The following is a 23,718-nucleotide window of genomic DNA, read 5'->3' as shown; positions in this document are numbered from 1 at the left end:
GCCCAAGTTGGTGCAAAAGTTAACTCTCCTTCGCGCGTATACGCGCGCGTTTTGTGCTCGATTCCTCTCGAGTTTATTTCACTAGTGCACTAAACCTTTAATGCACTCATATTCATATAAATATTATCCACTCTTAATTGTCCCAAAATGAGGGTCTAAAGTCTCTCAATTAAATCGCGAGTGTGAAAACGTGTATTTCCAAATTATGTGCGATAAAACGAAACTTCGAAGAATTTCTTATAATGATAGTACTAATAACTATCACTTGAGTATTTAAACATAAAATTACCTGTTGTAGGACCATCGTGTAAGTCTCTAATTTCCAAGCTTATTGTATTTCCAAATCAGCCAAAATCCCCAATCGCGTAATCACTATTTTCATTTAACGAGCTTTCAAAAATTAAATTTTGAAACAAATCACTTTAAAAATATAACAAGGCTATTGGCCCATATAATTAGGTATAAAGAGATTAGAAAATAATAATCAGAGTAAATGGGCAATTAAATATTTAAATAAGCTCGAAATGGATTTTAAAATAATAAATTTTTGCGAGTCATCACAATTAGTCTTAATAGTTTAGGTTTTAGCTATAAATAGGCCTCTTCTATTCCATTGTAAGAAAACTTTTTGAGAGATGAATTAATAAAAGTGAGTTGTCTTCTTTTATGGAGTTCCCTGATGGAACTTGAGTTTCTTCTTGAACTGTATCAAGTATTTTGTTTGGATACTTGTGGTATTCACGGCAAGATGATTACATCATCTTATTCTTTCAGCCAATAACCAATCTACTAGGTTTCTAGAGATGGGTTCTCTTTCAATCTAGCAAGATAGTTATTGTTCTATAACCTGATCAAGATAGATCCTTCCGCTACCTGATCAACTTGGTTCTTCAAAACAGATTCTTGTTGAGTCCAGTTCGTATCATGAAATCTTGGAAACTCTTGGCTGTTTCGCTTGGTTTCTTGAATCTTCCTTGAATTTCTTAACTAAATTCTTGAAATTCTAGAAAATCTTGATTCCAATTTTTCCAAATCTTGAAATTTTAATCTTGATCTTGAAGATTTGCATGGCTGCCTTGTTATAAAGTGAAAAAACAAGCCTAGTTTGATCTTCAAAACCTTAAAAGCAAAGTTTTTGTTCAGTTTTGGAAACAAGAAAAGCAACCCATGAGTTGAAGGAAAGTAAAATAGCTGCTATTTTGGTCTTTTCCAAGTTACAAGTCTGACTGGAAAGATGCAGTGCCAAGCGGCCCACACCAATCGTGGCTGCAAATAAATGCAAAAGAATTGAAAGGAGGAGGCTGTCGAAGTGATGTTGATGGTGGAGAACAATATGCAGAGAATTTTTGGAAATTAATTATGCAGAGATGTCGTTTTCAAATAAAATTGATATTTTGATGATGCATCAGTTATTGATTTCGTCCTCGCTGCAGACACAAATTATTCTCCCATTTTTTGCAGCAGCATTTCAAGTTGTGTGATTTTTTTTTTTTTTTTTTTTTGTCGACACAGGGGTGTCCGGATCAATCCTTACGGGGCCCGACTAATCCCCTGTGGCCCGGGCCCGGCGCCCCAACCCGGCCCGAACACGTTAAGTGTGCGGAGGAATCCAGCGTAGCGGAGACTCGAACTTGTGACCTCAAGGGTCACTGGTGAGAGGCGCTGCCGCTGGACCATTCACGATTGGATAATTGCCAGTTGGGGCGCTCTCAGAGTAACTTAGAGTAGATAATTGACAACTGATAAAAAAAAAAGAATAAATCTTATATACATTGACGGTGCATACACTATCACGATTGCTGGTCTTAGCATATCTTCAAATTTTCAATTTAGCATGCATGCCTTTAGTTATAGGAATAGATTTCTGTTCATATTTCATACGCATTTATTCAAAATCAGATTTTGTAATATGTCGTTTGCAATTTTTTTTTTCGAAAATGATAATAATTGTATAATCTATTTTATCTTAAATTAGAGGAGAGGAGGAGTTTAAAAAAATTTGTGTTAGAAATTAGCAAATATACAGACTTCATTAGACTAAAGGAGTACTTTGACACCACCCTTAAATTTAAACCCTTACCTATAGTCTAATGAGAGAATTAAGACCCCCTCCTTGGTGGCAAGCTCAGTGGTTTATGCCGTCTGCAATAGGTCTTTAGAATTTCCTGTTTATTGGTACTCAAAGCTTTGTCCATAAACGTCCGCCTATATCCAAATACATTTCGATCTGTATACATACTTTTGCGTTTTCTTTCTTTTTTTCCCCCCTATTTCAAATGCATATTTTAGATATCTTCGAAGTTGCATGATTTGAGAAATTAACAGATCACATCGGAAAGAGAAATTAAACAGATTTTATACGAGAAGCAGCCTGCCCAAGGTTGGCAAAGTGTAGTTAAATCACATGTACTGATATCTGTTTATTCATTTTCCATATTTGTTTCTTGTTTATTAGTCAGATGAAGCGTTCTTCGAAACAGGTGTCTTAAAAGTACTTGACAAGATTCAAGCATTAACATTTTTTTTTTATTTTCCCGTGATCCACGCGTCGGCTTCATTTTCCCCTTCTTCTTCTAACGTTGGTAGAAGAGGAAAAGTTGGGTAGAAAGGGAGGGGTAAAAAAAAATGCTTGCACCATTTTGGTTACTGTTCTGAAGTAATTGACTTGTCTGTGGTTAACCACATGAACAATAGTTAATAGTCCAAATTTACCATAAGAGATCGAATGGTTCGTTGAAAAATTGCATTGAACCGATCACTATTGGACCCTTATGGCCAATCATGGGATAAGTATAATAATATATCATCAAATGGGTTATGACAAATTTTCCACAAGCAACAGGTTTTGTTTTGGCCGAGTTTAGTACTACTTTAACTGTGTATACGATTTAGTCATAATCTTCCTTATTACAAGATTTAAGTACGATCCTGATCTGTCTTTTCCATTTATTTTGTGCTTAATTGTCAACTTCGACTGGCTGTCCTTGAGTACTAGCTGTCATCACATGCGCCAGCGTCTGATTCCGAATACTGGTTTGGTGGGTGTGAGTCCAATTCTAATACCAATCCAATGGGTATAAACCGCTTTACCATTCTCAAGAAGCTTCATGGGTATTGCAGATAAAGTGTTCATATTTTCGTGGTGGATGCTCCTAGCCCCTAGGTAGGATTTCCATGTGATCATATATTATATTATAGATAAGGGATAATATCATAAACCTGCCTTGAAATTTTTCTTAATATCACTTGACATTCCTAAAATTTTAGAAATATCACCTACCTCTTCTAATAATTATAAAAATACTATATTAACCCTCATTTGACACATAATTCACAGCATATCCAATAAATAGAGTTAAAAATTTTTAAATAAAGAAAAACAATGATATGGTGCATTTCAGTGGGTTATTTCACTAATATTTCATAGTTGTTTGGACTAAATATTGCACTATTTGATAGATTCTACTTAGATTTTGTGCTTGGTGTTAATTGCAAAAATTGGTGAAAAAAAGGTGCTGAAAATCAATTGCAAAAGACTTTTTAACAGTTAGGCACGGGCACGTTTAATTCCAGCCTTCAAGTTCGAATTCTCGGAATTTATTGCACATGAGAGGCTTCAAAAAATGCATCAAGTAGTAGGCTACAAATTAGAAAGCTAGTGGGCCACTCCTAAGAAAAAAGAAAGTTGAGGAAGTTGAGTTGTAATACGGCTTTATTCTAAGAAGTTGATTGGTATTAGAATATCAATCAATTAGGGTCAAAGAAAGAAATCGTCAAGACAATTTTATCTTATTTACTTATTTTGAGTCAAAGTTTAATGGTGTTAAGTTAAGGGTATGAGAAGATATGAAAAAATATAATTTCATAAAATTTTTTTTTAAGCATATAATTAAATTAAATACAAGGGCATTCTCTTTTCAAATATCTTTTTTATTTTTTTGTTTATATTTTATGGGAGTATAGCATGGATGCAGGAGATTATTTTTCTTAGTGGTTGTTTTTTGAATGACCAAAAGTGATTTAGAAATATGTTTACTTAGCAAGTAAAATGTTTTTACAAAATTTCTTTTTTGTCCTATATCACTTTTAAAGTTTATAAATATTACGTTCCTTACAATTTTATATGTCAAGAATTTTGATCCTACCTAGGTTTCAGAACTAGTTTTTATCTGAATTCATCATGTGATCTTGACGATGATTTTTAATGGCAAAAATTAATCAATTTCAAATTTTATAGCAGTCCCTCTATAGTTCTCTGCAAATTTCACAAAATGAATTTTTAATCGTTTCTTGATTTACAAAGAATTTTTCATCTTTCATTAATTACGTGTACAAATAGTTTTTTTTAAAAACTATTATATATATATATTGTGATTTCACTTGAACAATAAAAAAGCTTGCAATATATTTCCTATTTGATTTAGCTTGGAATGTATTTCAAATGGAATCAAATAAATATATACATGGGTTAAATTATTAGTTTTTCATTCATACTTATTTCATTTTACTCGAAATTTGAAAACAAGGAAAACATTTAATTCTAAATATTATCGATTGTTTATATCGAATTAAAATTTGGATAGAAAAAATAAACAAAGGAAAAATATGACAAAAAGAAGTAAATGATTGATACTTTCAAATTTTAAGATAATCACAAAGTAAATAATTCAACTGTTGGTCTTAAAGGTGACGAGTAGAATTTTCAGATTTAAATTGTAATTTATTAATATGACTATAGATTTCGAGTTAGGACGTATTCATTAGATGGTTCTAATATACAACTCAATAAATAAATTATTATCAAAAAAGAAAATGCTACAAATATTGAATAGGTTTACATGGTGAAATCAAATAGAGATATATACATGGATTTAAAATAAAATTGTTAGTTTTAAACCTATGTATATATCTATTGAATAGCATGTATACAACTACAATTAATCTGTTTAGGTAAAATTAAATTGAGATATATTACATACTATTCGTATTATTTAAATGAAATTAAATAGATATATACATAGGTTAAAAAAACTACTTATACACATGGTCAATGAGAGATGAAAACGTTTGTTTTGTAAAATGTGAGAGATGAAAAAATTCATTTTATGAAATGTTGGGAACGAAATAATTCATTTTGTAAAATGTGAGACACTATGGACCGGATTATGTAAAATTTGACTTGATAATTTTGTCCTTAAAAAATGATAACATGCAAGACATGTGGTGGATTTCGACAAAAAACTAGTTGAAACCTTAGGTAGAAATCAAATTTGATCAAAGTAAATTTATAAGAAACGTAAAATTACACTTTAAAAAATGAGGGATATAAAAATTTATTTTATAAAATATGAGGGACTTTTAGAATGATTTTTCCATTCAGAATTGTGGCAGTGCTCGTCCGGCAGGCTTGAGGCCGTAGAGAAATCCAAACGAGTGGCGGTCTTTTCCTTTCATTCTTTTCACCCCAGGATTTGCACATTTGAAATTGTGGCAGAAGAAAATTGAAAACGAGTGACGGTCTGTTCCATTCACTTGAGGCCGTAGAAAAGTGCAAACGAGTGACGGTCCGTTCCTTTCACTTCCTCCACCCCACCAGTTGCACTTTTAAAATTGTGGCAGCGGTTCTTCTACCGTACTTGTATGGCTTAGCAGGACCGCTAGAAATGCAATGATGTGAGGGTCTCAAGATAGGAAGAATACATGACTACAGAATAATGGGCAAAGCTTATACTAAATACATAAGTATTTTTTTTTTTCCTCTAAGCTTAGTGTATCATAGATAATAATGTAATCTTTGAGAAAGATATAAAATAAGTAAATCTTTTCTTTTGTTATTTTCTGTTTTTTGAGATTTGTAAAACATTGTGTGTTTGTCTAAAAGACATGATTGAGAAATAAAATCTTAAGGGTTGATTGAAGAATGAGGTATTATTTTCTGTTTTTTTAGTTTGAATCAATTTTGTAACCTTCAAACTCACATGTCTTTAACTCTCCTCTCTCTTTGTTTTTTTTTTTGGAGAGGGGAGACCTGTGTTTTCAAACTCGGACCGGACCGGCCGGTCCGACCGGGAACCGGCCAGGTGTCCGGTCCGAGTTGGTCATCAGAACCGGGAGATTTAAAATCCGGTCAACTCCAGTCAAAAACCGGGTTTGACCGGTACAGAACCGGAAAAACCGGTCCAATAGGAGATTTTGTAAAAAAAGTTCAAACTTTTTTAATATTATGTTTTGACCCCCTAAATTGTGAAAACTTATTAATATACCTCAAATATTTCATATTTTATAAATATTGTCCTAAAATTTGATGTTATTTTTCAATTAAATCCATAATTTTAATTCTAAACTTGTTAATGTTTATTAAATAATATAAATTGTTACTTGATTGTTCTAATTTCTTTGTATTTTCTTGTTAAATATATTTGAAACATCAAATATATATAAATATACATTTATTAATATCAATATGTTATTGAATATTTTATATATAATAATTTAATTTTTAAATAATATTTATTTATGACGTCATTCGGTTCGACCCCTATCGACCCCCGGTCGAACCCATTGACCCCTGACCCCTGATCTCGGCCGAGTCGATATCCGGTCCGGTTCTGAAAACATAGGGGAACACTACAACCTTCTTTCTTGATCTCCTGCATGCAAGTTTTTCTAGGGGTGAAGTCATTCTTCCTAATTGCCAGCATCATTGTCCAGAAAATATTCACACCCTCTTTTTTCTTTGGTCGAATTTTCGAACTTCATTGAATTTATTGTATAAAGAAAGAAAAACTTCAATGTATATTAGGATTTATTGTCCAATGACATTTACCTCAACCAAATCTACAAGATATAAAAGTACCAAGCGTGGGTACTGTTTCAATTGCGATTGATTGTGGATCGGTTATTGGTGTAATATTGGCCAATTCAAGGGACATTTTGTTAGGTTAATGGCTGCTGAGTTGTCAAATTTGTCGGGGATTGAATGATGCCACATTGGACCGGTTATTGGTGTAATATTGGCCAATTTAAGGAACTAATCATTCCTAATTAGAATTAGAAATATATGATATAGAATCAAATAATATAAATATATATAGAAGTATATAAAAAAAAAGAATTCCAAATGTCATTTGAATTCAAAAATGAAAAACTTAACTAATTTAACTATACTAAAACTATTTACTATCTAATAGTAGATGATAATTAGAATTTAATCGAGTGATAAAAAAATTGAAATTCTATATCGCTACATTGATCGTTGTGCTCTATAATATTCAATAATTTACTTGAAATTCTATTTTATTCTCTTCTAGATCCATATCGATTATGAATAGATAAGAAGTAATAGTTACTAACTCTGATTCTAATAGTTTATGGAATTCCTATCCATATAAAATGGATATTATATGAGCCCAAAAAAATAGGATAACTCATAAAAAAAATTATAACATATGAACGGAACAATAAAAAATAAAACAAAATAATCCTTACCAAATTATCAGCAAAAACATATAACACATATTTAGGCATAACAAACCACAAAGCCCGCACTTTTATAGCAGCAAAAACAAAAACAAAAACTAATTATTATCCGTTTAGGCATAACAAACCTAATACAATTAATTATCTCTCCTGTAAGTACATCTACTCTAGATTTAATGGCAGATATATCATTATTATAGACAAATATGCATATGAATTTCCATTTGAAAACCATTACATGCATTTTGGATTATGAGTAGAACCCTAAATTTATAAATGGTAAGCTTAAACCTGGGCATTGGCGTGGCACCCGAAAACTAGTCGTAGTTTAGGGTACACTAACTGTTGCTTTTGAAACAATTGAGAAATTAGTCAGTTAGAAGATCAATCAAATATGAAGTAACTTATGCTGATTCCTGAACTTGTACAATTAGTTAATACTTTGACTACTACCCTTAAGTAATGTGAAGCAACTAGTTTCCGCACAAAAGAAGGAACATTTTGCAAGAAAAATTACAGCAAAATCACGAATTTATTACATTATTTGGAAACTAATTTCAATACAGAGAAAGTAAGCAAAGAATCCCAATTTGAATATAATCATTTTACACAAATCCTCTGTATTTGGGTGATGCTCCAATCTCTCCAGTGAACTTTGGCAATGGCTCAACCCATTTATCCCCTGTGTCAGATTAAGGGAAGATGCTGAAGAGTAACGGCCTTTGCACTTTGTTCTCAACACCTTGCGAGTTGCACTCTTAAACTTGTCATTGCTCAATACCTTCTCCACATCAATGATGGTAAGAACATTATAAAGTGTTAAAAAGGAATGAGAAAACTTGATAATGATTAATTAGTATTTTAGTATGGAGACATTTAGACGCATTCATGTTTTACAGTGCCAGAGTAGACAAAATTAAGGGTAAATTACACTTTAACCTCTTGCGAGTTAGCTTTTTTTTTTTGGCCTCACTTTTTCATAGTTTCAAAAATTATACATACTTCGCTAACGGTTTGTTTTAAATTGTGAAAATGTCGAAAGTACTCGGTATCAAAGATGGAAATTATTTGTTAACTACAGGTGATTATGTATAAATTTTAAAAATTATAAAAAAAATTGCGTGGAAAAACACGGCTAAAGATCAAACTCTGGTTTTTAAAGTTTTTAAGTAGAAGTAATTTTGATATTTTAGGTAGTTTCATCAGAGATGACTATTTCTACTGTTTTGATACGTTAAATCAAACTACGAACAAATTATGTAGTGTAACTTTTGAAATTATGAAAAAATTACGTGAAAAAAGATTAAATCACATGAGCATAAGGGGTCATTTATCGAAAAACTAATGACTTTATTATTTTTATTAGTATAACATACTCGAATGACATCGCCTACGCTGACTACAATTTTGTCTTCTACGGGCTGGGATCCATTGCACATCTCGGAAAAGTTGCAGGCCTCCAATGTCATCCTGATAGAGTAATGTTAGGCAATTTACATCTAATTTTTTGTCTCCTTTTTTCTTATCTCCTTTGCTTTTCCTGGTATGAAAAGATATCAAAGCATATCCTGAATCAGAAATTGGACTATGGTAGCCGCCAGCCATGATTCATTTCTATAAGGCAGTATCAACTTCAGAACAGTTAATCTAACTTGTTACGACCAAGACATCCAATCGACTCCCTTAAGAGAATCTTAGCCTACTGCTACATCATTTCGTCAAAGTCCAAAATAATGTATTCTTGTGCAGAATTCCGTCACTTCTCAAAGTTTTGATAAGAGGTTAACGTTAATGGAACTTTGTGCCATCAGCTAAGAAACTGGGTGAAGAAGGTTTCAACAATGGTAACTGAAGATTAATGTGATCGTACACGACGACAATAATCAAAGTTAGCAATCTGTGATTCCCGTGCTTACCGCTTACTATCTTATTGTTTGTTACTCCAACTCCTTGAAAGAGTCTGAAAAGTGAAAAGTAAAAGAAGCTAACTTTCCAAGCTCTGGGTGGGAAGGGAACTAAGCTCAATATTTACATATTTGGCGATTGGACATTTTGGATCACCCAAGTTTGATATTCATGATGCAGATTATGGGCGGGGAAGGTCAGCAATGGTACGAGACCATTTGCATTTTAAGGACTAATGTCCTTTGAAAAGTGCAGGAAATCAGAGCGGGGAGTGGAGGTTGGGCTGGTTTTGCCAAAGATTAAATGAATGCTTTTGCAGCCATCTTCAATGATGGCCTCAGGGATTTAGACTCTGTAATCTTCTGAAAATTCTATTATAACAAGTCCCTGCAACACAACTTTAAGGTAGCTGTACATTTGTTTCCATTGAATACTCTTAAAACACTTGAAAGATGAGAAGTCATCAGTAATTGTCTTTTCTACCATGGAGCAGTTGAGATTCTCTAGGACAAACTTGCCTAATGTCCAAACATTAGGTAGTGTAAGTTCAAACCATAAGACATCAATAAGATAAGGGGTCAAATGTCAAAATTGGTAAATGTCTATTAAACTGAAAGAAGTCTACAAATGGCAGCCATATCTTAAACTTGAAACTTAAAATGGCTGGTAGCTAAATTTGTAGAAAAATCTCAAATAAGGCCAAAGCTATAATTTGCCCTACTAGAGTTTTCTACGTTAGTGTCTCTCTATGTTTAAGATTTCAAGTGCCGATTTCACGACCGGCAAACTACTATATCTTCACATTTACAAACAACATATAATTTCAGTCGCATGCAATCATTGAAAATCATGATGATTACATGTTAAAAGGATACTAGCCATTCAGCCATGGGAAAAGCAGGGTATCACGGAATTTACCAAAAATGTAACTCAGGATGGAAATCTACAAGCTCTATCTCGGAAGCAACACTACTGCGGTTAGTATATATATGGTGGAAATAAAAGCTTCACCAGCCAACCGGAAGTAAGTTTAGATTCAAATTCTCCTCAAAGTTTGGTCAAATAGTTAAGATTCGAAAAAAACCTGCACAAGGGGAATTAAAGTGGGAACACAAGATGACATAAGTAATTAGGCTAGTATAGACAGTACGTTGAATAATTAGAAACAATAAACAGACTTCTTTTCTTCTTGGCAGTACATTTTCATTAAACTTGCAAAGGAATATCCATCATTGAGTTGATTTAACATCAGATTGATGCCAAGACCTCAAAGTAACATTCTTCCACACTTGTGTGGTTTGAGGCAGTTCTATAAAATAAAGAGACTTTAATGAACATAGTGACCCTCCCAAATAAATTCAAGTCAAGAAGAAATCTAGTAGCAGAAAAGTACTAAGCGACACGTTACAGGTTATTTGCACTTCTCCTTCAGCTTTTCTGGAGTAAATAAACCAAGCAGAAAGAAACAGGTTTGATGAAAGGGAGGCAACCACTAACGAATTCCTAGACAATACTCGGCACAGCAATCTCCACACTTGCACAAGAGAGAAATAAACTAGATCTAAAATGGTTCAAGAAGCTGGAGAATATTAGCATATCGCAAAATAACACAAGCAGAAAGGATCAAGAATTTCTAGGCTAAAGTTGAAGATCAACACCCAACCCCCAGAAAGCACATGAAGAAAAGACCAACACAAATAAATCACTAATCATGAGCAAATATATGATGTCTGTACATGGAATGGAACTTCAAAACTTCAGAATCCAGATAGCAAAATCAAGGGAAAAAAGGAACAAGTGGACCATGTGCGGATAAATATTTTTGGATCTTTACTAGGGCAGAAGGGGAGGGATGGTAGAGACAGAGAGAATATTATTCTAACAGATAAGCTCACCACTGAATCTGAAATGAGAGCACCACATGTCTATCAGATTAAATATCTAATGTCGGTGCACATCTCTTTAAAACTGACATTATTATATAGAGTTGTTACTGTCTTACAATTTGTGACAGCAACCCTTCCGTTTATTTATTATACCATTAGAGATAATCTATGCCCATCTTCTTTCCGGCCCTGACATGAAGGGGGAGTCAAGGGAGAGAAAAAGACTTGCATATGATAAATGAAGCAATTCTCCAAAGAGGAACTAAACATGGTTGAAAATGCTTGTAACTTGTTTTCAGTTAAATCAATATAAACCATCAAAGCAACAGAGATCAGAGGATGATAAAGTTCATATCTTCATACCTTTGAGCTAGCACTCCGTTGCTCCACAAGAAAGATTTCACACTAAGACAGTACAGAAAAATTCCTGTTGCATTAAGTTTCATAACCTTCACGAATTAGCACATCTGCAATCTTCTTTCTGGCCTCACTGCACAAGAAATCAGGATCCTTTCCTTCGATGGGTGGGTGAATGACAACTTTAATTCCTCCTGGGTTTAGTCGACTCTCCATTCCTGCAGGCATTATCTTGCCTGTTCCAATAAGAGTAACTGGAATCACGGGCACTCCAGTTTTCACAGCAACACTGAATGCACCTTTCTATAAAACACCAGAATGAGAATGGCATTATAGCTCGGAATGTTTGCATACCTGAGACTAATTAGCAAACTTGGGTAATAAAAAAATGGAGAAAAAGATATATATAAGATTCATTCCAAGTGTCTAACATTCAAAAGGTGAAAGCTCTAATTCTGTCATACTCACTATTACTAATTAAAGAAGCAAAGTACCTCATCTATCTAAATGCAAATATATCATTCCACAATCAACATGACCAGAATCTCTAAAAGGGATGCTTATAGTATTGTGCTTTTCTATAGAAGCAGCAGAAATTTCTAAAATGCAGCTCACCTTAAAAGTGCCTAATTTCCCGTCCTTACTCCGAGTTCCCTCAGGAAAGAAGAAAACAGATGCTCCTTTCTTAACAAGATCCATGCATCTCTTAAGACAATCCTGATGTCACAAACTAATTGATCAGTGTGCCAAAATTGCAAGTTTTAAATCAAATTAACGGAAAACAAAAATGGAAAGACAATATAACTTCAAAACCAGGAGTAAACAAACAACAGTTCTATCAAAAATAGCAGAGCTAACTCCAAGAACATTAGTTATAAGCAGAAGGAAAAACAGACCAGTTGACTTCTGCTGTCCAAGCGCTTCAAAGGAATAGTGCCCAGGAAATACATTGCCCATCCAATAATGGGAAAGAGAAAAATAGAAGTTTTGCTTATAAATTTGAAGCTTTTCCCAAGAGTAAGCAGAGTATATATGTCTAAAAAACTCTGATGATTGGACACATATACAGCAGGAGCATCCTTGGCAGGAAGATTATGCAAACCCTCGAATTCAATCTTCAAAAACGGAGAAATAGTCAAGAGTGCCCAGACTTTAGCAATGAGGTGCTGTGCTTTACGACGATACTTATCAAATAAGAGCACAAAAGGATGTGCAACCACCATCAGCACAAACAAAAAAATGGCAACAAAAGAAGTTACAGCATAAAAGCAAATTCCTCTGAATTTTGAGATTGCTTGAGATTCTGCAACCAAAAACAAAAGAATGAAGAAAAAAAGGTTGAAGTTGAAAAAAAAAATATATATAACAGAAGACGTTGAAAATATACCTGATAGTGGATAGGAAGCAGTAGCAGAACCACTGGCAGAAATATCAGATCTAATGATGCATCTTGACAATTTACACCTATCTGAAACACATTCATCATATACTCCACAAAACTTCTCGACAGGGCAAAAAGATAACCGAGATGCATGAGCACACCTTCTTTTACTTGTAAAATCATCTGTAAAAATTTAGTATGAAAATAGACAAATTATTAGATCTTCAATGCCCAAAGTTCAGTTTTATTGCAAAGAAAGAATGCCGAAGAGATGGTAAAGAAAGGATGGAAAGTACGATAACCGGACTTTGTTATGAACAAAAAAGAATGATATCACATCTACACATATGCACAAACATAAATATATATACCTTGAAAATGATATGTAAGGCAGTGGATACGATCTCTAAAAGTCAAAGCACAGGCAGAGAGACAGAAGCAGACAGGACACTCAAAATTATAAGAATACTACTGTAATGACGAACTTACTACATGCTTAATATCTCTACATTCATACTTTCAGCAATTTCTTTACTCTCCAACGAGCCATATTTCTATAGATAATTAAATTTTTAGGGAAAGCCCCAGGTGATATGTGATACAGAAATCAAATTTTATATCTAGTTACAAGCAAAATGTTTCGTACTCATGATTTTTTAATATTTTGAGCCAGTATTACTCTATAGAAACAGCAAGTACTCTTCACAAAAACCTTAGTACTCACTTTCACTGCTCCATGACTAATGCCTCACAAAGAATATAACTTTCAGAAGAAACCCTTATAATAGTTCAAGATTTCATCCAGATATGCATGGGAAACTCAGTACAATCATTGGTTCAATACATGACCGAGACTTTCAGAGTGAAGACATCATTTTGGGCAAAAATGACGTTGCAATCTAATATATTTCCTATTTCCCAATTCACCATCCAATTTCAAACATTCCCCAATTAAACAATAAAGTTTTAAAAGTTTGACTAGGTTTGCTATCACCATCCATCTCCCAGTCAAATTTTCCAAGAGGTTGGATCAAAATCAACTTTATAGCTCTTATGGAATTTATGATTTATCATAAACAAGAGTTTGCAAGATGTTTCCAGCTAGACACAAGCAAAAAGATCAAATATGACAACTTCATGAAATTTATCTTATTCGGATGCAAAATCTAAACTCAGACTTTAGTCTGACAAATAACACAAAGTAACTCAATTAATGATTCTTAGGTAATTTAATTCAAAGATGCAGCTGAATAGCAAATTGAATGAAACTATCATGTTGTATTCCAACAGGGGACTATCATGAATTTATATGGTAAAAATTAAAATGGAAACCTTATTGCAAGCTGCTTTTCAACTTATTGCAGTGTATTTGTTATACAATTCATATAATAATAATTAAATCAGCTGTAAAAGCAAAGAATACTGTACTATTCAGACAAAATATTTTCAAATAGGAAGATAAAGGTGTCACTGCAAATTTCAAGAACTTGACAGCAAAATCCACTGACAAGAAAAGAAAGAGTAGAAAAAGCCTTGGCAGCTCACACAAATTAACAAAAGAAAATCAACATTATTGAAACTGACATCATAAATAATCAATAAGTAACACGACAAGGCTGTTAATTTAGGGAACAGAAACACAGTCACGACATACATCAATCAAGAAGATGCATTACAGAACGTGAAAGTAATAGTTAAGGAGTGTTTGACAATTATGTATGTCCAGAATGAACTTACATATGTTTGAAATTCTCCAAGTAGAATGTTTGAGAGGAAAAAGACCAAAGCGGAATCTATCATGAGCATTTGACTTCTGTAGATGAATGCAGTTAAGACAGTCAAAAATCTCATTGACAGCAGTATCTTTGCGTGGCAGGAAATTGGGTTTCTAAATAGCATTAGCACCTTGTAGTAGTCATAGAAATGAGAAGTTATACATTTACCTTTTGAATGAAATATAGAGATTGCATTTGCCAATAAATTGCATAAAGAATCAAACAGGATTTAAAGCAGAGATCCTCTCTCTCTCTCTCTCTCTCTCTCTCTCTCACACACACACACACACACACACAAAACACAAAGCCCAAAGCAGAGATCCTCTTTAATTTTGAAATTGGCAGACATCCAAGTCAGTCGAACAAAAGGCTTGCTCTAAAAGATGGATTAGTATTAAAAATCCCGTGTGCCTTATCAATATGTCATTTATAAGGTGCCATTTAAAGAGTAAGTGCTTTCTGGTTCCAGCTGGGAGTAAATGTGACCGGATATAGTAAATTAAAGTGACAGCACAGCCACCATAGCAGCAGTGCACAAAGCCTTTGGCTGGCTCCACAGACAAAATAATTCTAATGTTGGCCAAGGCACGAGGACCCTTAGTTCACATCATATCATATGTTTGACATAGTCCACATGCTCTCCAATAGGAAAAACAAAAGGCCATGGAACATGTTACTTTGATTCTACATTTACAAACAATTTTAATCTTCTCCGTGTAGGCATTCAAATTTATAACTATCACATGTATAGGACAAGGGTTTGGTCATCAAACAAGCTGAATCAGATTTTACAAAAGAGAAAATAAAGGTGTTCTTCTATATTTCTTCCACATTCTCTCCAATAGAAGAGCACTCAGAGATAAAAGAATGAGGAAGGATCACAAACAAATTCAAGTGAACTTGGTTTGCAGGGCTAAAGTGCTACTAATCAATCCAAAACTTATGCAAATACCAGATTCAAATATTTCAAAATGTAAAAGGTATTCCATAAACTATTTCCACGTTAGGACAAATGACAGAAAAGTTACTTTTTTGGCCTCTGACAGTATTAATCTTCATTATTAGAATTGTTAATTTTGAATGGAATCTTGTTACCTAGACTTCTGAGGTCATAATGCAGTCAAATGCATGTCACAACAACGATCCCTCAAGTTCAATGTGGACAACACGCCTGACAAAATTGCAACTATTACGCTTCCATCATCGTTACCCGACAATATGCTGAAAATCCAGTCTTGAGAGCTCTACTAAATTCTAAAAACCACAAAACTGGTAGAATCAAACCTTATTGGCTAAATTTGAAGCACAACATTAAATATTAATCTCTAATTCTTACCAAGAAAACAGAAATCAAATGCTACATGACTAGCAAAACATAACTTCTACTTCAATTGGGAAACTTCTATCTCCAAATTCAATTTGAGAAATCAACCACCAAGCCGCCTAAGGGAGCAAGCGTCATGTCATATTAGCATTCAAAAAGCCAACGCCAACTAAATTTGTAATAATCAATGTCTAACAACTCATATTTTCATCTCTAACCAATGTATATATATACACATGTATACATATGTGTGTGTGTGTGTGTATTCACTTCCACAAATTAACATTTTTCGTTTCCTCTCAAATAATTAGTAGTAAGCATAATAATCAGCCTTTAACCCCTTCCTCATTAGCTATCTCCCCCACAGAATAGAATACATATATAGCTATCTAAACATGGGCAAAAACAATGGATTCCAATTAAAATGATTACAACACCAATAAGTGTGTGCTTGCGTGTGTGTATGTGTGTACACAGAAAAGATGCAAAATTGATGGACGAGGAATTACAGGGCGAACAGAGGTGCAGAGGAAAAACCCAGCTGGTTTTTGACCTGGAAAGAAAAAAAAAGAGCAGAAGCAAAGCCGCAAAGACAATCAAACACAAAAATTATAGAAAGAGTTGAACATATATTCACTGTATATACAACACACAGAAAAATGTGAAGTGGGGAAGGAAGGGGGCTTACGGAAATGGTGGAGTGGAGGGGAAGGATGGAACTGGAAATTAGCGAACTTGGATGAGGAAGACTGGTATGAGACTACCATTGTCCCTTTCCTTTGCACTCTCTCTCACACACACACAGTAAAGCAGCTATCTTTTTTTTTTTTCAAAACAGTAAAGCAGCTATCTGAATGCGAGGTTTTGGGTAATTGATGAAATCTATGCAGCAGAGGAATAGATTATGAGAAGAGAACAGGGGTAGTGGAATAGTAGACCTTTCGAACTTGGGACATGACGAAACTGACAATACTAGCTAGCTCCAATGTGTTTATTCTCTAATTTTTTTTTTATGCCTAATGTATTTATTCATTGTATACTATACTAGTATTGTTACTATGAAATACTCCCTCCATCTCACCCTTTTATTTTTGTATTTATGTATCTAATCATTTTACTCAATTCTATTTGTACATAATAGTATAATAAACAACTACATCGTTAATTTCATCACAAACCAATGAAAATTTGAAACGACATAGATATCTTCTCATTGTCACCTTTTTTTCTCTGGAAAAGAAAATATTGAGTAGTGTAATTGATTGTAAATTTCATTCTTGTAAATGCAAAAATACTTACATATATAATTGTCAATCCTTTCGTTAAAAATTGCGGATCGCATTCATAACCTTTCCTTATAGTGATGAATTTTTTTTTTAATAGTGAAGGTATTTAGGAACGAATTATTGATAAATATTTCGATATGATAATTTGTTTCGGAAAAAAAAAGTTAATAGTTAACTCGGTTAATCTACAGCAGTACTCAACTCTTATAAAATTTTATTTTCAAGTTAGTGTACCTATTGCAACTCTCTAATTTTGCAAAAGCATGACGTGAGATTCAATGATTAACACTAATCATTCATGGCGATCGAATGTCGAGGTGAATGTGGTATACAAATGAGATTAACACATGAGATATAATATAACATATCTAATTTTGCTAAAGCACATTTTTCAATTTTTTTTATAATATATACATCACATCACAGAATATGTCATAGTATAATTCTAAAATTCATACAAATAATCCTCCTTTCTACAAACACGCATATGCAAGATTTAAGACTACCAAGATGGACAATACAAAAGAAGAAGGTGAGTGTAGGGAGATACGTGTAAAGTTGGTATGAATCAGTTTGATGCGGAAGCGTAGCATAGTGTGTAATAAGTCCCTAAATAGAACTATTCTACCGCTTTCCTGGATAAAAATCACTCGATCTTGCAATGTTTTTCGGATGTTACATTTGGTGCCAATTGTCGAAATTGTTCTTCCTGCAATTATGGTTTTCCACTTGTCCAAAAGATGAATACGTTTTATCCTCTATTTATTCTTCACACCTTGGCTTGGCATCCATCTTATTATTTTTGCCCAAGACAACAAAACCACATGCACATTTGCTAGAGGTGAAGAGCTAGAGAAAAAGTTTTCACGCAATGGCAGGAAATCCGGGAATCAATAATCAATCAGGGAGATTCCAGGCACCTCCACCACGGGGTCAGCAAGCCATGACGGCAGCTGGGGTAGCCACACCCATTCTGGGGCAACCGACCGCCGAGGCGGGGGCAGGGGCAGGGGCAAGCCAGGCATCACCAAAGATACCTTCGGCACAGCATAGTTCAGAGGTACTCCATCAGACAAGAAAGTTGCCCTATTGTCCAGCCAGAATGGCTATGGCTGGTTTTGCATGTGTTGCTACGTTGGCTTATTTTACGCTGTTTTCCCACAAGAAGCCCGAAGCCACTGCTCTTGACGTTGCCAGAGTTACTACTGGAACTGCTACTCCTGAAAACACCCGTCCTCGTACCTGAAAAGATCTTCATGATCACAGATATGATGCCTTAAAATTTAACTTGCTCCAGAGGATTTATTCCTGCTCCATCTGGCTTCATGAGACCAGATTGTTATTTTTGATTTTTTTACAGGAGTTCTTTAATTTGTTTGAGTGGAATGTAGATTGGGATCATTGCAATAAATGTCTTTATTTGCATGATAGTTTTGCTAAGACATCATAGTGTACTGCTGATACAGGTTTGCCTTCTCTTAAGTGACCTGAATAATTTTAAGGCTCTAAAAAGTTAAACGAGCACTATTATATCTTTCATTCCAACTGTATTAACACTACAGCACAATGGTATACACATTAAATGTCTCATATACACCGAGTATGAAATTTGAGAAAATTGAAACCTGATTCCTCTCATATTCATCAATATAAATGATGCATGCAACTGCAAATCTATATAGCACCCCAACTGATATCACATCATGGATCCGGGGCTGAGCAAGATCTTACTGTTTCCAAATTCTAGACCAGCCAAAGAAAAGGCCGAAAGGCTATCTGACACTTTTCATCAAGCAAATCTTTCAGCTGAACAGGAATACTCTGCAGGAGAGATGTCAGTGCACCAAGTCTTTTGTTCCTTTAGAAGAGCAGGGCAACAATAACTCTCAGATAGCCAAGCTTTCTGCTCTGATTTTGGAAACTTGCCTTCATCTGCTGAAATACTGTAACGAAATGTATCTCAACTTCATACCACCGAGTGAAGATCAAGGGCGTATGATTTCCTTTTCATTTTTTCTTAAAATGCAATTACTAGTTCTATTTCTGAAATGGATATAATTAAAAATCAAACGACCATTTCAGCTTCTTTAGCGTCTTTAGGAATTCCAATATCCAACCTCATCGTGGGTTTGTAGTGTTCAGGCACAGCAGCACCAGCCTGTATGCATATTTCTACAACAGCAGGGGCTTGACCATAGAAATTTCTAAGCTCTCGTGCTAGAGGCTTATTGACGTCAGGAACATGCCACACATATCTTGGAGGTATCAAGTCATCAAGAACAGCTGTCTGCCATCCATGCTGCCCATTACGTTGCTGATGCTTGTAAGCTCCACAAACTTGGGCCTTGTGTCCACTAGGACCCACATGCACTTCTGGACAATATCCACAAACCCTCACAGGATACATCTTCATCAGCCTCTTGGCCCCTTTCCTCATTTTTTCCCATGCTTGAAGTGTTTCCTCAGCAAGCACAGCAATTTCTTCTGCACTAGAAGGGGGATTAATTTCTCCATCAGGTATTTCAGTCAATATTCGTGGCATGGGAGCTTCTGTCACAGGGTCTGGCAAGTCACTTTCATCTGCATCAATGAACTCACTTTTCCCAATTCGTATGATTGGTTTTCTTCTTCGTTTTGTAGGATATTCAGGCAAATCAACCCCTGCCTGAATGCAGAGCTCCACTAGTGCAGGGATTCTGGGGATCGAGAATCTCTCATCGTGTGTGATACGCCTTTGCAGACGATCATAGAGGTGGTATGCTTCAATTGGCACCAGTATATCTTCAATTACTGCATCTCCCCACTCATGCTCTCCCTTACGAATTGAGGCTGTTGGTCCTTTGCATGATCTGAATGGATGACCAAACTGTCCCACATGGATTTCATTGCACCACCTGCATTAGTTTTGACATATTCTAACTCAAAAAGTTTGCAGGAAAAAGTTTGAAGGTGCATTATATAAGAGATAAATGTTCCAAAAACATCTTGACTTGTAGGACTCAATGGTCTCAAGAAATGTCAATAGCAAATTAAGATAGTCATTGTGAATGAAACATAAGGATAATAGGGGATCAAATTCACAAATTGTATGAAGGAAATAAAAAGGCAAGCTTCAGACTATTAGACATTCAAATTATTGGAGTAATATTTATGCAGTTCTAAAAAGGCCAGTAATATGCTAGATGACAGACATGAATAAGTGGCAATTAGGCAGAACATTACTTGCAACCTTGAACGGGCACCACTTTCAACAACTTCTTGACATTGTTAATCAACGTTATTCTTGCATTTAGCACACTGTAAGCAAGGGGAGTTAGGCTCTTAACAACCAAGCCATTTTTCGGAGGGGGAATTGGTCTTCTTGGTTGGCCTTTGCTGTTCTTGAACCTTTCCCTGGCAGCTCTCCTCAACTCAACTATTGGAACAGGGAAGGGCTTCTTCTCCTTCTTTGAATAGTAGCGAGGTAGATCTGCATTTTGAGGATGATCACATCTGATCACCGCGGCTTTGCATTGACCCAGGTTCTCTGATGGGCGTCTACCTCTTAACTCGGGGGCAACTGGACTGCAGGCAAGCTGCAACCAACAAATGTACGCACTCTAAGGTATTAGTTTCAAGGTATAGACTCATCAGAGAAAAACACTCAAGGAGCAATCAACTCAAAGTTAGAGCAGTTTTAGTTATTCTCAAATTCAAGGGAGTCTGAAAAATGGTAACTGCCGGCCATGTGAAGAAGCAGTGTTGATTCAAAAATTGATCAAGTTCGTCCACCACCTAAGTCTTTATAAGATACCAGGGTAGTTTTGACTAATTAACTTGCCACCAAGGAAGACATTTTTCCAAGCTAGACAATTGATGAAACTTGAGGAATTATACCAGTTACTAGTTATCATTTCTTCAAAGGACAATAATTTCATACAGCACAAACAGGACCAGCAACAATTAGATGAAATGACTTAAAGTTTTGAATTAGAGGTTGCCACTTGCTTCCCTTGAGACATAATTCAAATACAGCATTAACTAATTTAAAAAGATGCCGAGATAAGAAAGGAGAAGTACATAACGTATAACTAGCAGTCATCCTACCAAATCAAGAAGTAAATGGATTCATGACTCGGTTCTAGTAAGAATAAGTATTCTCTACCTCACTCCCAATTTGATAAAGATGAGTACAGTTTCTCTCTAACTTTGACAAGTACAAACAGCCCCTGTACCATACAAACTTTTAACATTTACGTGAAGGATGAAAAACTGCAGCTTTAGAACTCTTCATTCAATCATCAAGTCATACCAATATGCAACTCTACATCTAAAATGTTCAGCAGATGATATACCTTGATTCAAAGTGAGACACCAGGAACTATCACTCAAAGTATGAAACTTATACAAGAGTCTTGCTTCTCTTGTTTTGAATCGTAGAGTTGAGTAGTTCCTGTGTATAACCTTCTAGTCTCCACTCTATAATGACATCATTATAATTAACCCAAAAATCTACCGTTACTAGCGCATCTACTTACAGAACTACTAATTTGGCCACACTCAACAATAATCCTTATTGAATATTAAAGACTGTAAGGATTACTCATTTCCACCATTTTTAACTGGGATTACAAGTAAATAGCCTGCAGTTTAAGATTCTTATACAAAAAGGGAAACATGTGAAGAAACATAAACAAAAGAAAAAGGCATAAACATTATCTCCCAAAGCAGTTATCTCTGTATAGACATGCCCAAATTCCGAACATTATGGACAAGGGGTATCCTTAACAAGGCAATAAGTGACACCATAAGGCAGCTTAGTCTGAATTCTACACATACCCTCAAATTGAGCTTTACTTAAAGAAGGGTCATCAACAAGAAATTGGCTCGGTTCACCTTCAATTCTTTATAGACAAAACTAACCAAATGCAGGGCAAAAGGCGTTGCAACTTGTGAGTTATAGTAGCATACCTTCAGGGAATCAAGTGAACTGAGAACCCGCTGAGGTTTATTTTCCAAAAGTTGTAATCTTGGAGAAACATTCTTCAGTTTAGCATGCCACAAAAGTGCAGTTCCAAACTGGGAGTTTACACTCCCCCAAGCCATTCCTGAAATCAGATGAATATGGTCGATTTATCATCTAGATTGTCAAAACAACAGAGCAAAAATCTGATAAAACAAAAAATGAAACTAACCAATCCCTCCAAAATTTACCAAAATATCTGCAACAGTTTTCTTTGAATTCTTTTACATAAATATTAGTGGAAGCTGACTGAGGTTAAAAGCGGATAACCAATCCCTCCAAAATTTACCAAAATCTCTGCAACAGTTTTCTTTCAATTCTTTTATATAACATTAGTAGGAACAGACTGAGGCTAAAAGCGGGGTCGGTTTGTGGATGGCCTTGGTGGGTAGTGGGAACTTGAGAAGTGAGAAGAGGAGCATCGGGAATTTGGAGATGATGGTTGGGAGACTTCAATCCTTTTAGTTAATTGCATCATTTCTTCTAATTTTGACAAAAATATGGATTAAGCCCTGAAGTTTTTAAATTACTGGATTAGCACATTGAAGTTTGAAGTTACTAGCCTTTTCAATTCGAGAGAAGTAGGATTGGCAACAGGCTGGGCTTGGAGTAGAGGTGACAATTTGTTCCAAGTCCCAATGGGTTACCCATGCCCATGGGGACTTTGGGCGGGATGGGTATTGGATTTTGATATTGGGTTTAAAATAGGACAAATCCCAATTGTACCCATTAATTGATGGGAATACTTGGGAAATACTTGGGTACCCATTGGGCTCAAATAACAAGGGCTCTGTTTGGTTTAGCTATTTTTGGGGGGTATTTTTGAAATATTTTATTATAGCAGTGTATATGAAAAATTTTTACTATAAATTTTTTTTTGAAATATTTGATATACTAATATGGATGGGATGTTTTTTGAGTTATTGCATATTACTGTAAAATTGTATTTGAAAAACTTATTTTTTGAAAAAATAGCCAATCCAAACGGAGTCTTAGATTCAAAAATTATCTTTAACAATTTTTATAGCCATACTAGAGAATATAATCTAGTAGTTTTCCTAGTCATTATCCACAAAAATTTTCAACATTTCAGTCAATTTAGACCTGTCATTTTTGGACAATGATGATGATAAATATTCAACACCTTAAGTACCTTGGTCATCTTGATATATGTTGGAATATGACTGTATATCTATTTTTTCCTTTATTTGTTAATCCAATTTTTTATGGGAATCTTGAGTATAAAGCACTTGCATGTTTATTTAATAAAACTAAAAAAAAATTAATAAATCAAAAATATTAAAATTATATAAAAAATAAAAA

The 23,718-nt window shown here is 34.6% G+C and overlaps 3 protein-coding genes across 8 annotated transcripts in view; all 3 read right to left on the bottom strand.

The window, feature by feature from the left end:
* LOC113773665 (APO protein 2, chloroplastic-like) overlaps nucleotides 1-8,948 on the bottom strand; it is a 28,345-nt gene extending 19,397 nt beyond the window's left edge. Inside the window, exon 1 of the mRNA XM_027318295.1 lies at nucleotides 8,856-8,948. Coding sequence (XP_027174096.1) covers nucleotides 8,856-8,948 — 93 coding nt within the window. The remainder of the gene's footprint in view (nucleotides 1-8,855) is intronic.
* A 1,014-nt stretch (nucleotides 8,949-9,962) lies between these two features.
* Nucleotides 9,963-17,050, bottom strand: LOC113773268 (1-acyl-sn-glycerol-3-phosphate acyltransferase 1, chloroplastic-like). 4 transcript variants are annotated; one of them, XM_027317876.1, is made up of 8 exons: nucleotides 16,796-17,050; nucleotides 16,617-16,660; nucleotides 14,746-14,821; nucleotides 13,015-13,191; nucleotides 12,524-12,930; nucleotides 12,243-12,344; nucleotides 11,634-11,930; nucleotides 9,963-10,468 (listed from the first exon to the last, which is right to left on the bottom strand). In XM_027317876.1, exons 1-7 carry the CDS (start codon nucleotides 16,872-16,874, stop codon nucleotides 11,706-11,708), a joined length of 1,110 nt encoding a protein of 369 aa, XP_027173677.1. In that variant the 5' UTR covers nucleotides 16,875-17,050; the 3' UTR covers nucleotides 9,963-10,468; nucleotides 11,634-11,705. The 4 variants fall into 4 exon arrangements, with proteins under 4 accessions (XP_027173677.1, XP_027173678.1, XP_027173679.1 ...); XM_027317877.1 differs by lacking the exon at nucleotides 9,963-10,468 and adding an exon at nucleotides 10,587-11,459; XM_027317878.1 differs by lacking the exon at nucleotides 9,963-10,468 and adding an exon at nucleotides 10,587-10,918.
* A 1,856-nt stretch (nucleotides 17,051-18,906) lies between these two features.
* Nucleotides 18,907-22,820, bottom strand: LOC113772855 (APO protein 2, chloroplastic-like). Of its 3 annotated transcripts, none has more exons than XM_027317343.1 (4): nucleotides 22,568-22,820; nucleotides 22,344-22,480; nucleotides 20,616-20,968; nucleotides 18,907-20,287 (listed from the first exon to the last, which is right to left on the bottom strand). In XM_027317343.1, the coding sequence occupies exons 2-4, from the start codon at nucleotides 22,476-22,478 to the stop codon at nucleotides 19,459-19,461; spliced, it is 1,317 nt and encodes a 438-aa protein (XP_027173144.1). In that variant the 5' UTR covers nucleotides 22,479-22,480; nucleotides 22,568-22,820; the 3' UTR covers nucleotides 18,907-19,458. The 3 variants fall into 3 exon arrangements, with proteins under 3 accessions (XP_027173144.1, XP_027173145.1, XP_027173146.1); XM_027317344.1 differs by having other exon boundaries at nucleotides 22,587-22,820; XM_027317345.1 differs by having other exon boundaries at nucleotides 22,666-22,820.
* Nucleotides 22,821-23,718: the final 898 nt, after the last annotated feature.

Source organism: Coffea eugenioides, chromosome 6 (assembly GCF_003713205.1).
Source record: "Coffea eugenioides isolate CCC68of chromosome 6, Ceug_1.0, whole genome shotgun sequence".
In the NCBI taxonomy this organism is placed as follows: domain Eukaryota; kingdom Viridiplantae; phylum Streptophyta; class Magnoliopsida; order Gentianales; family Rubiaceae; genus Coffea; species Coffea eugenioides.
Note: the sequence above shows the minus strand (reverse complement) of the source record. Positions and strands in the feature narration are given on the sequence as shown.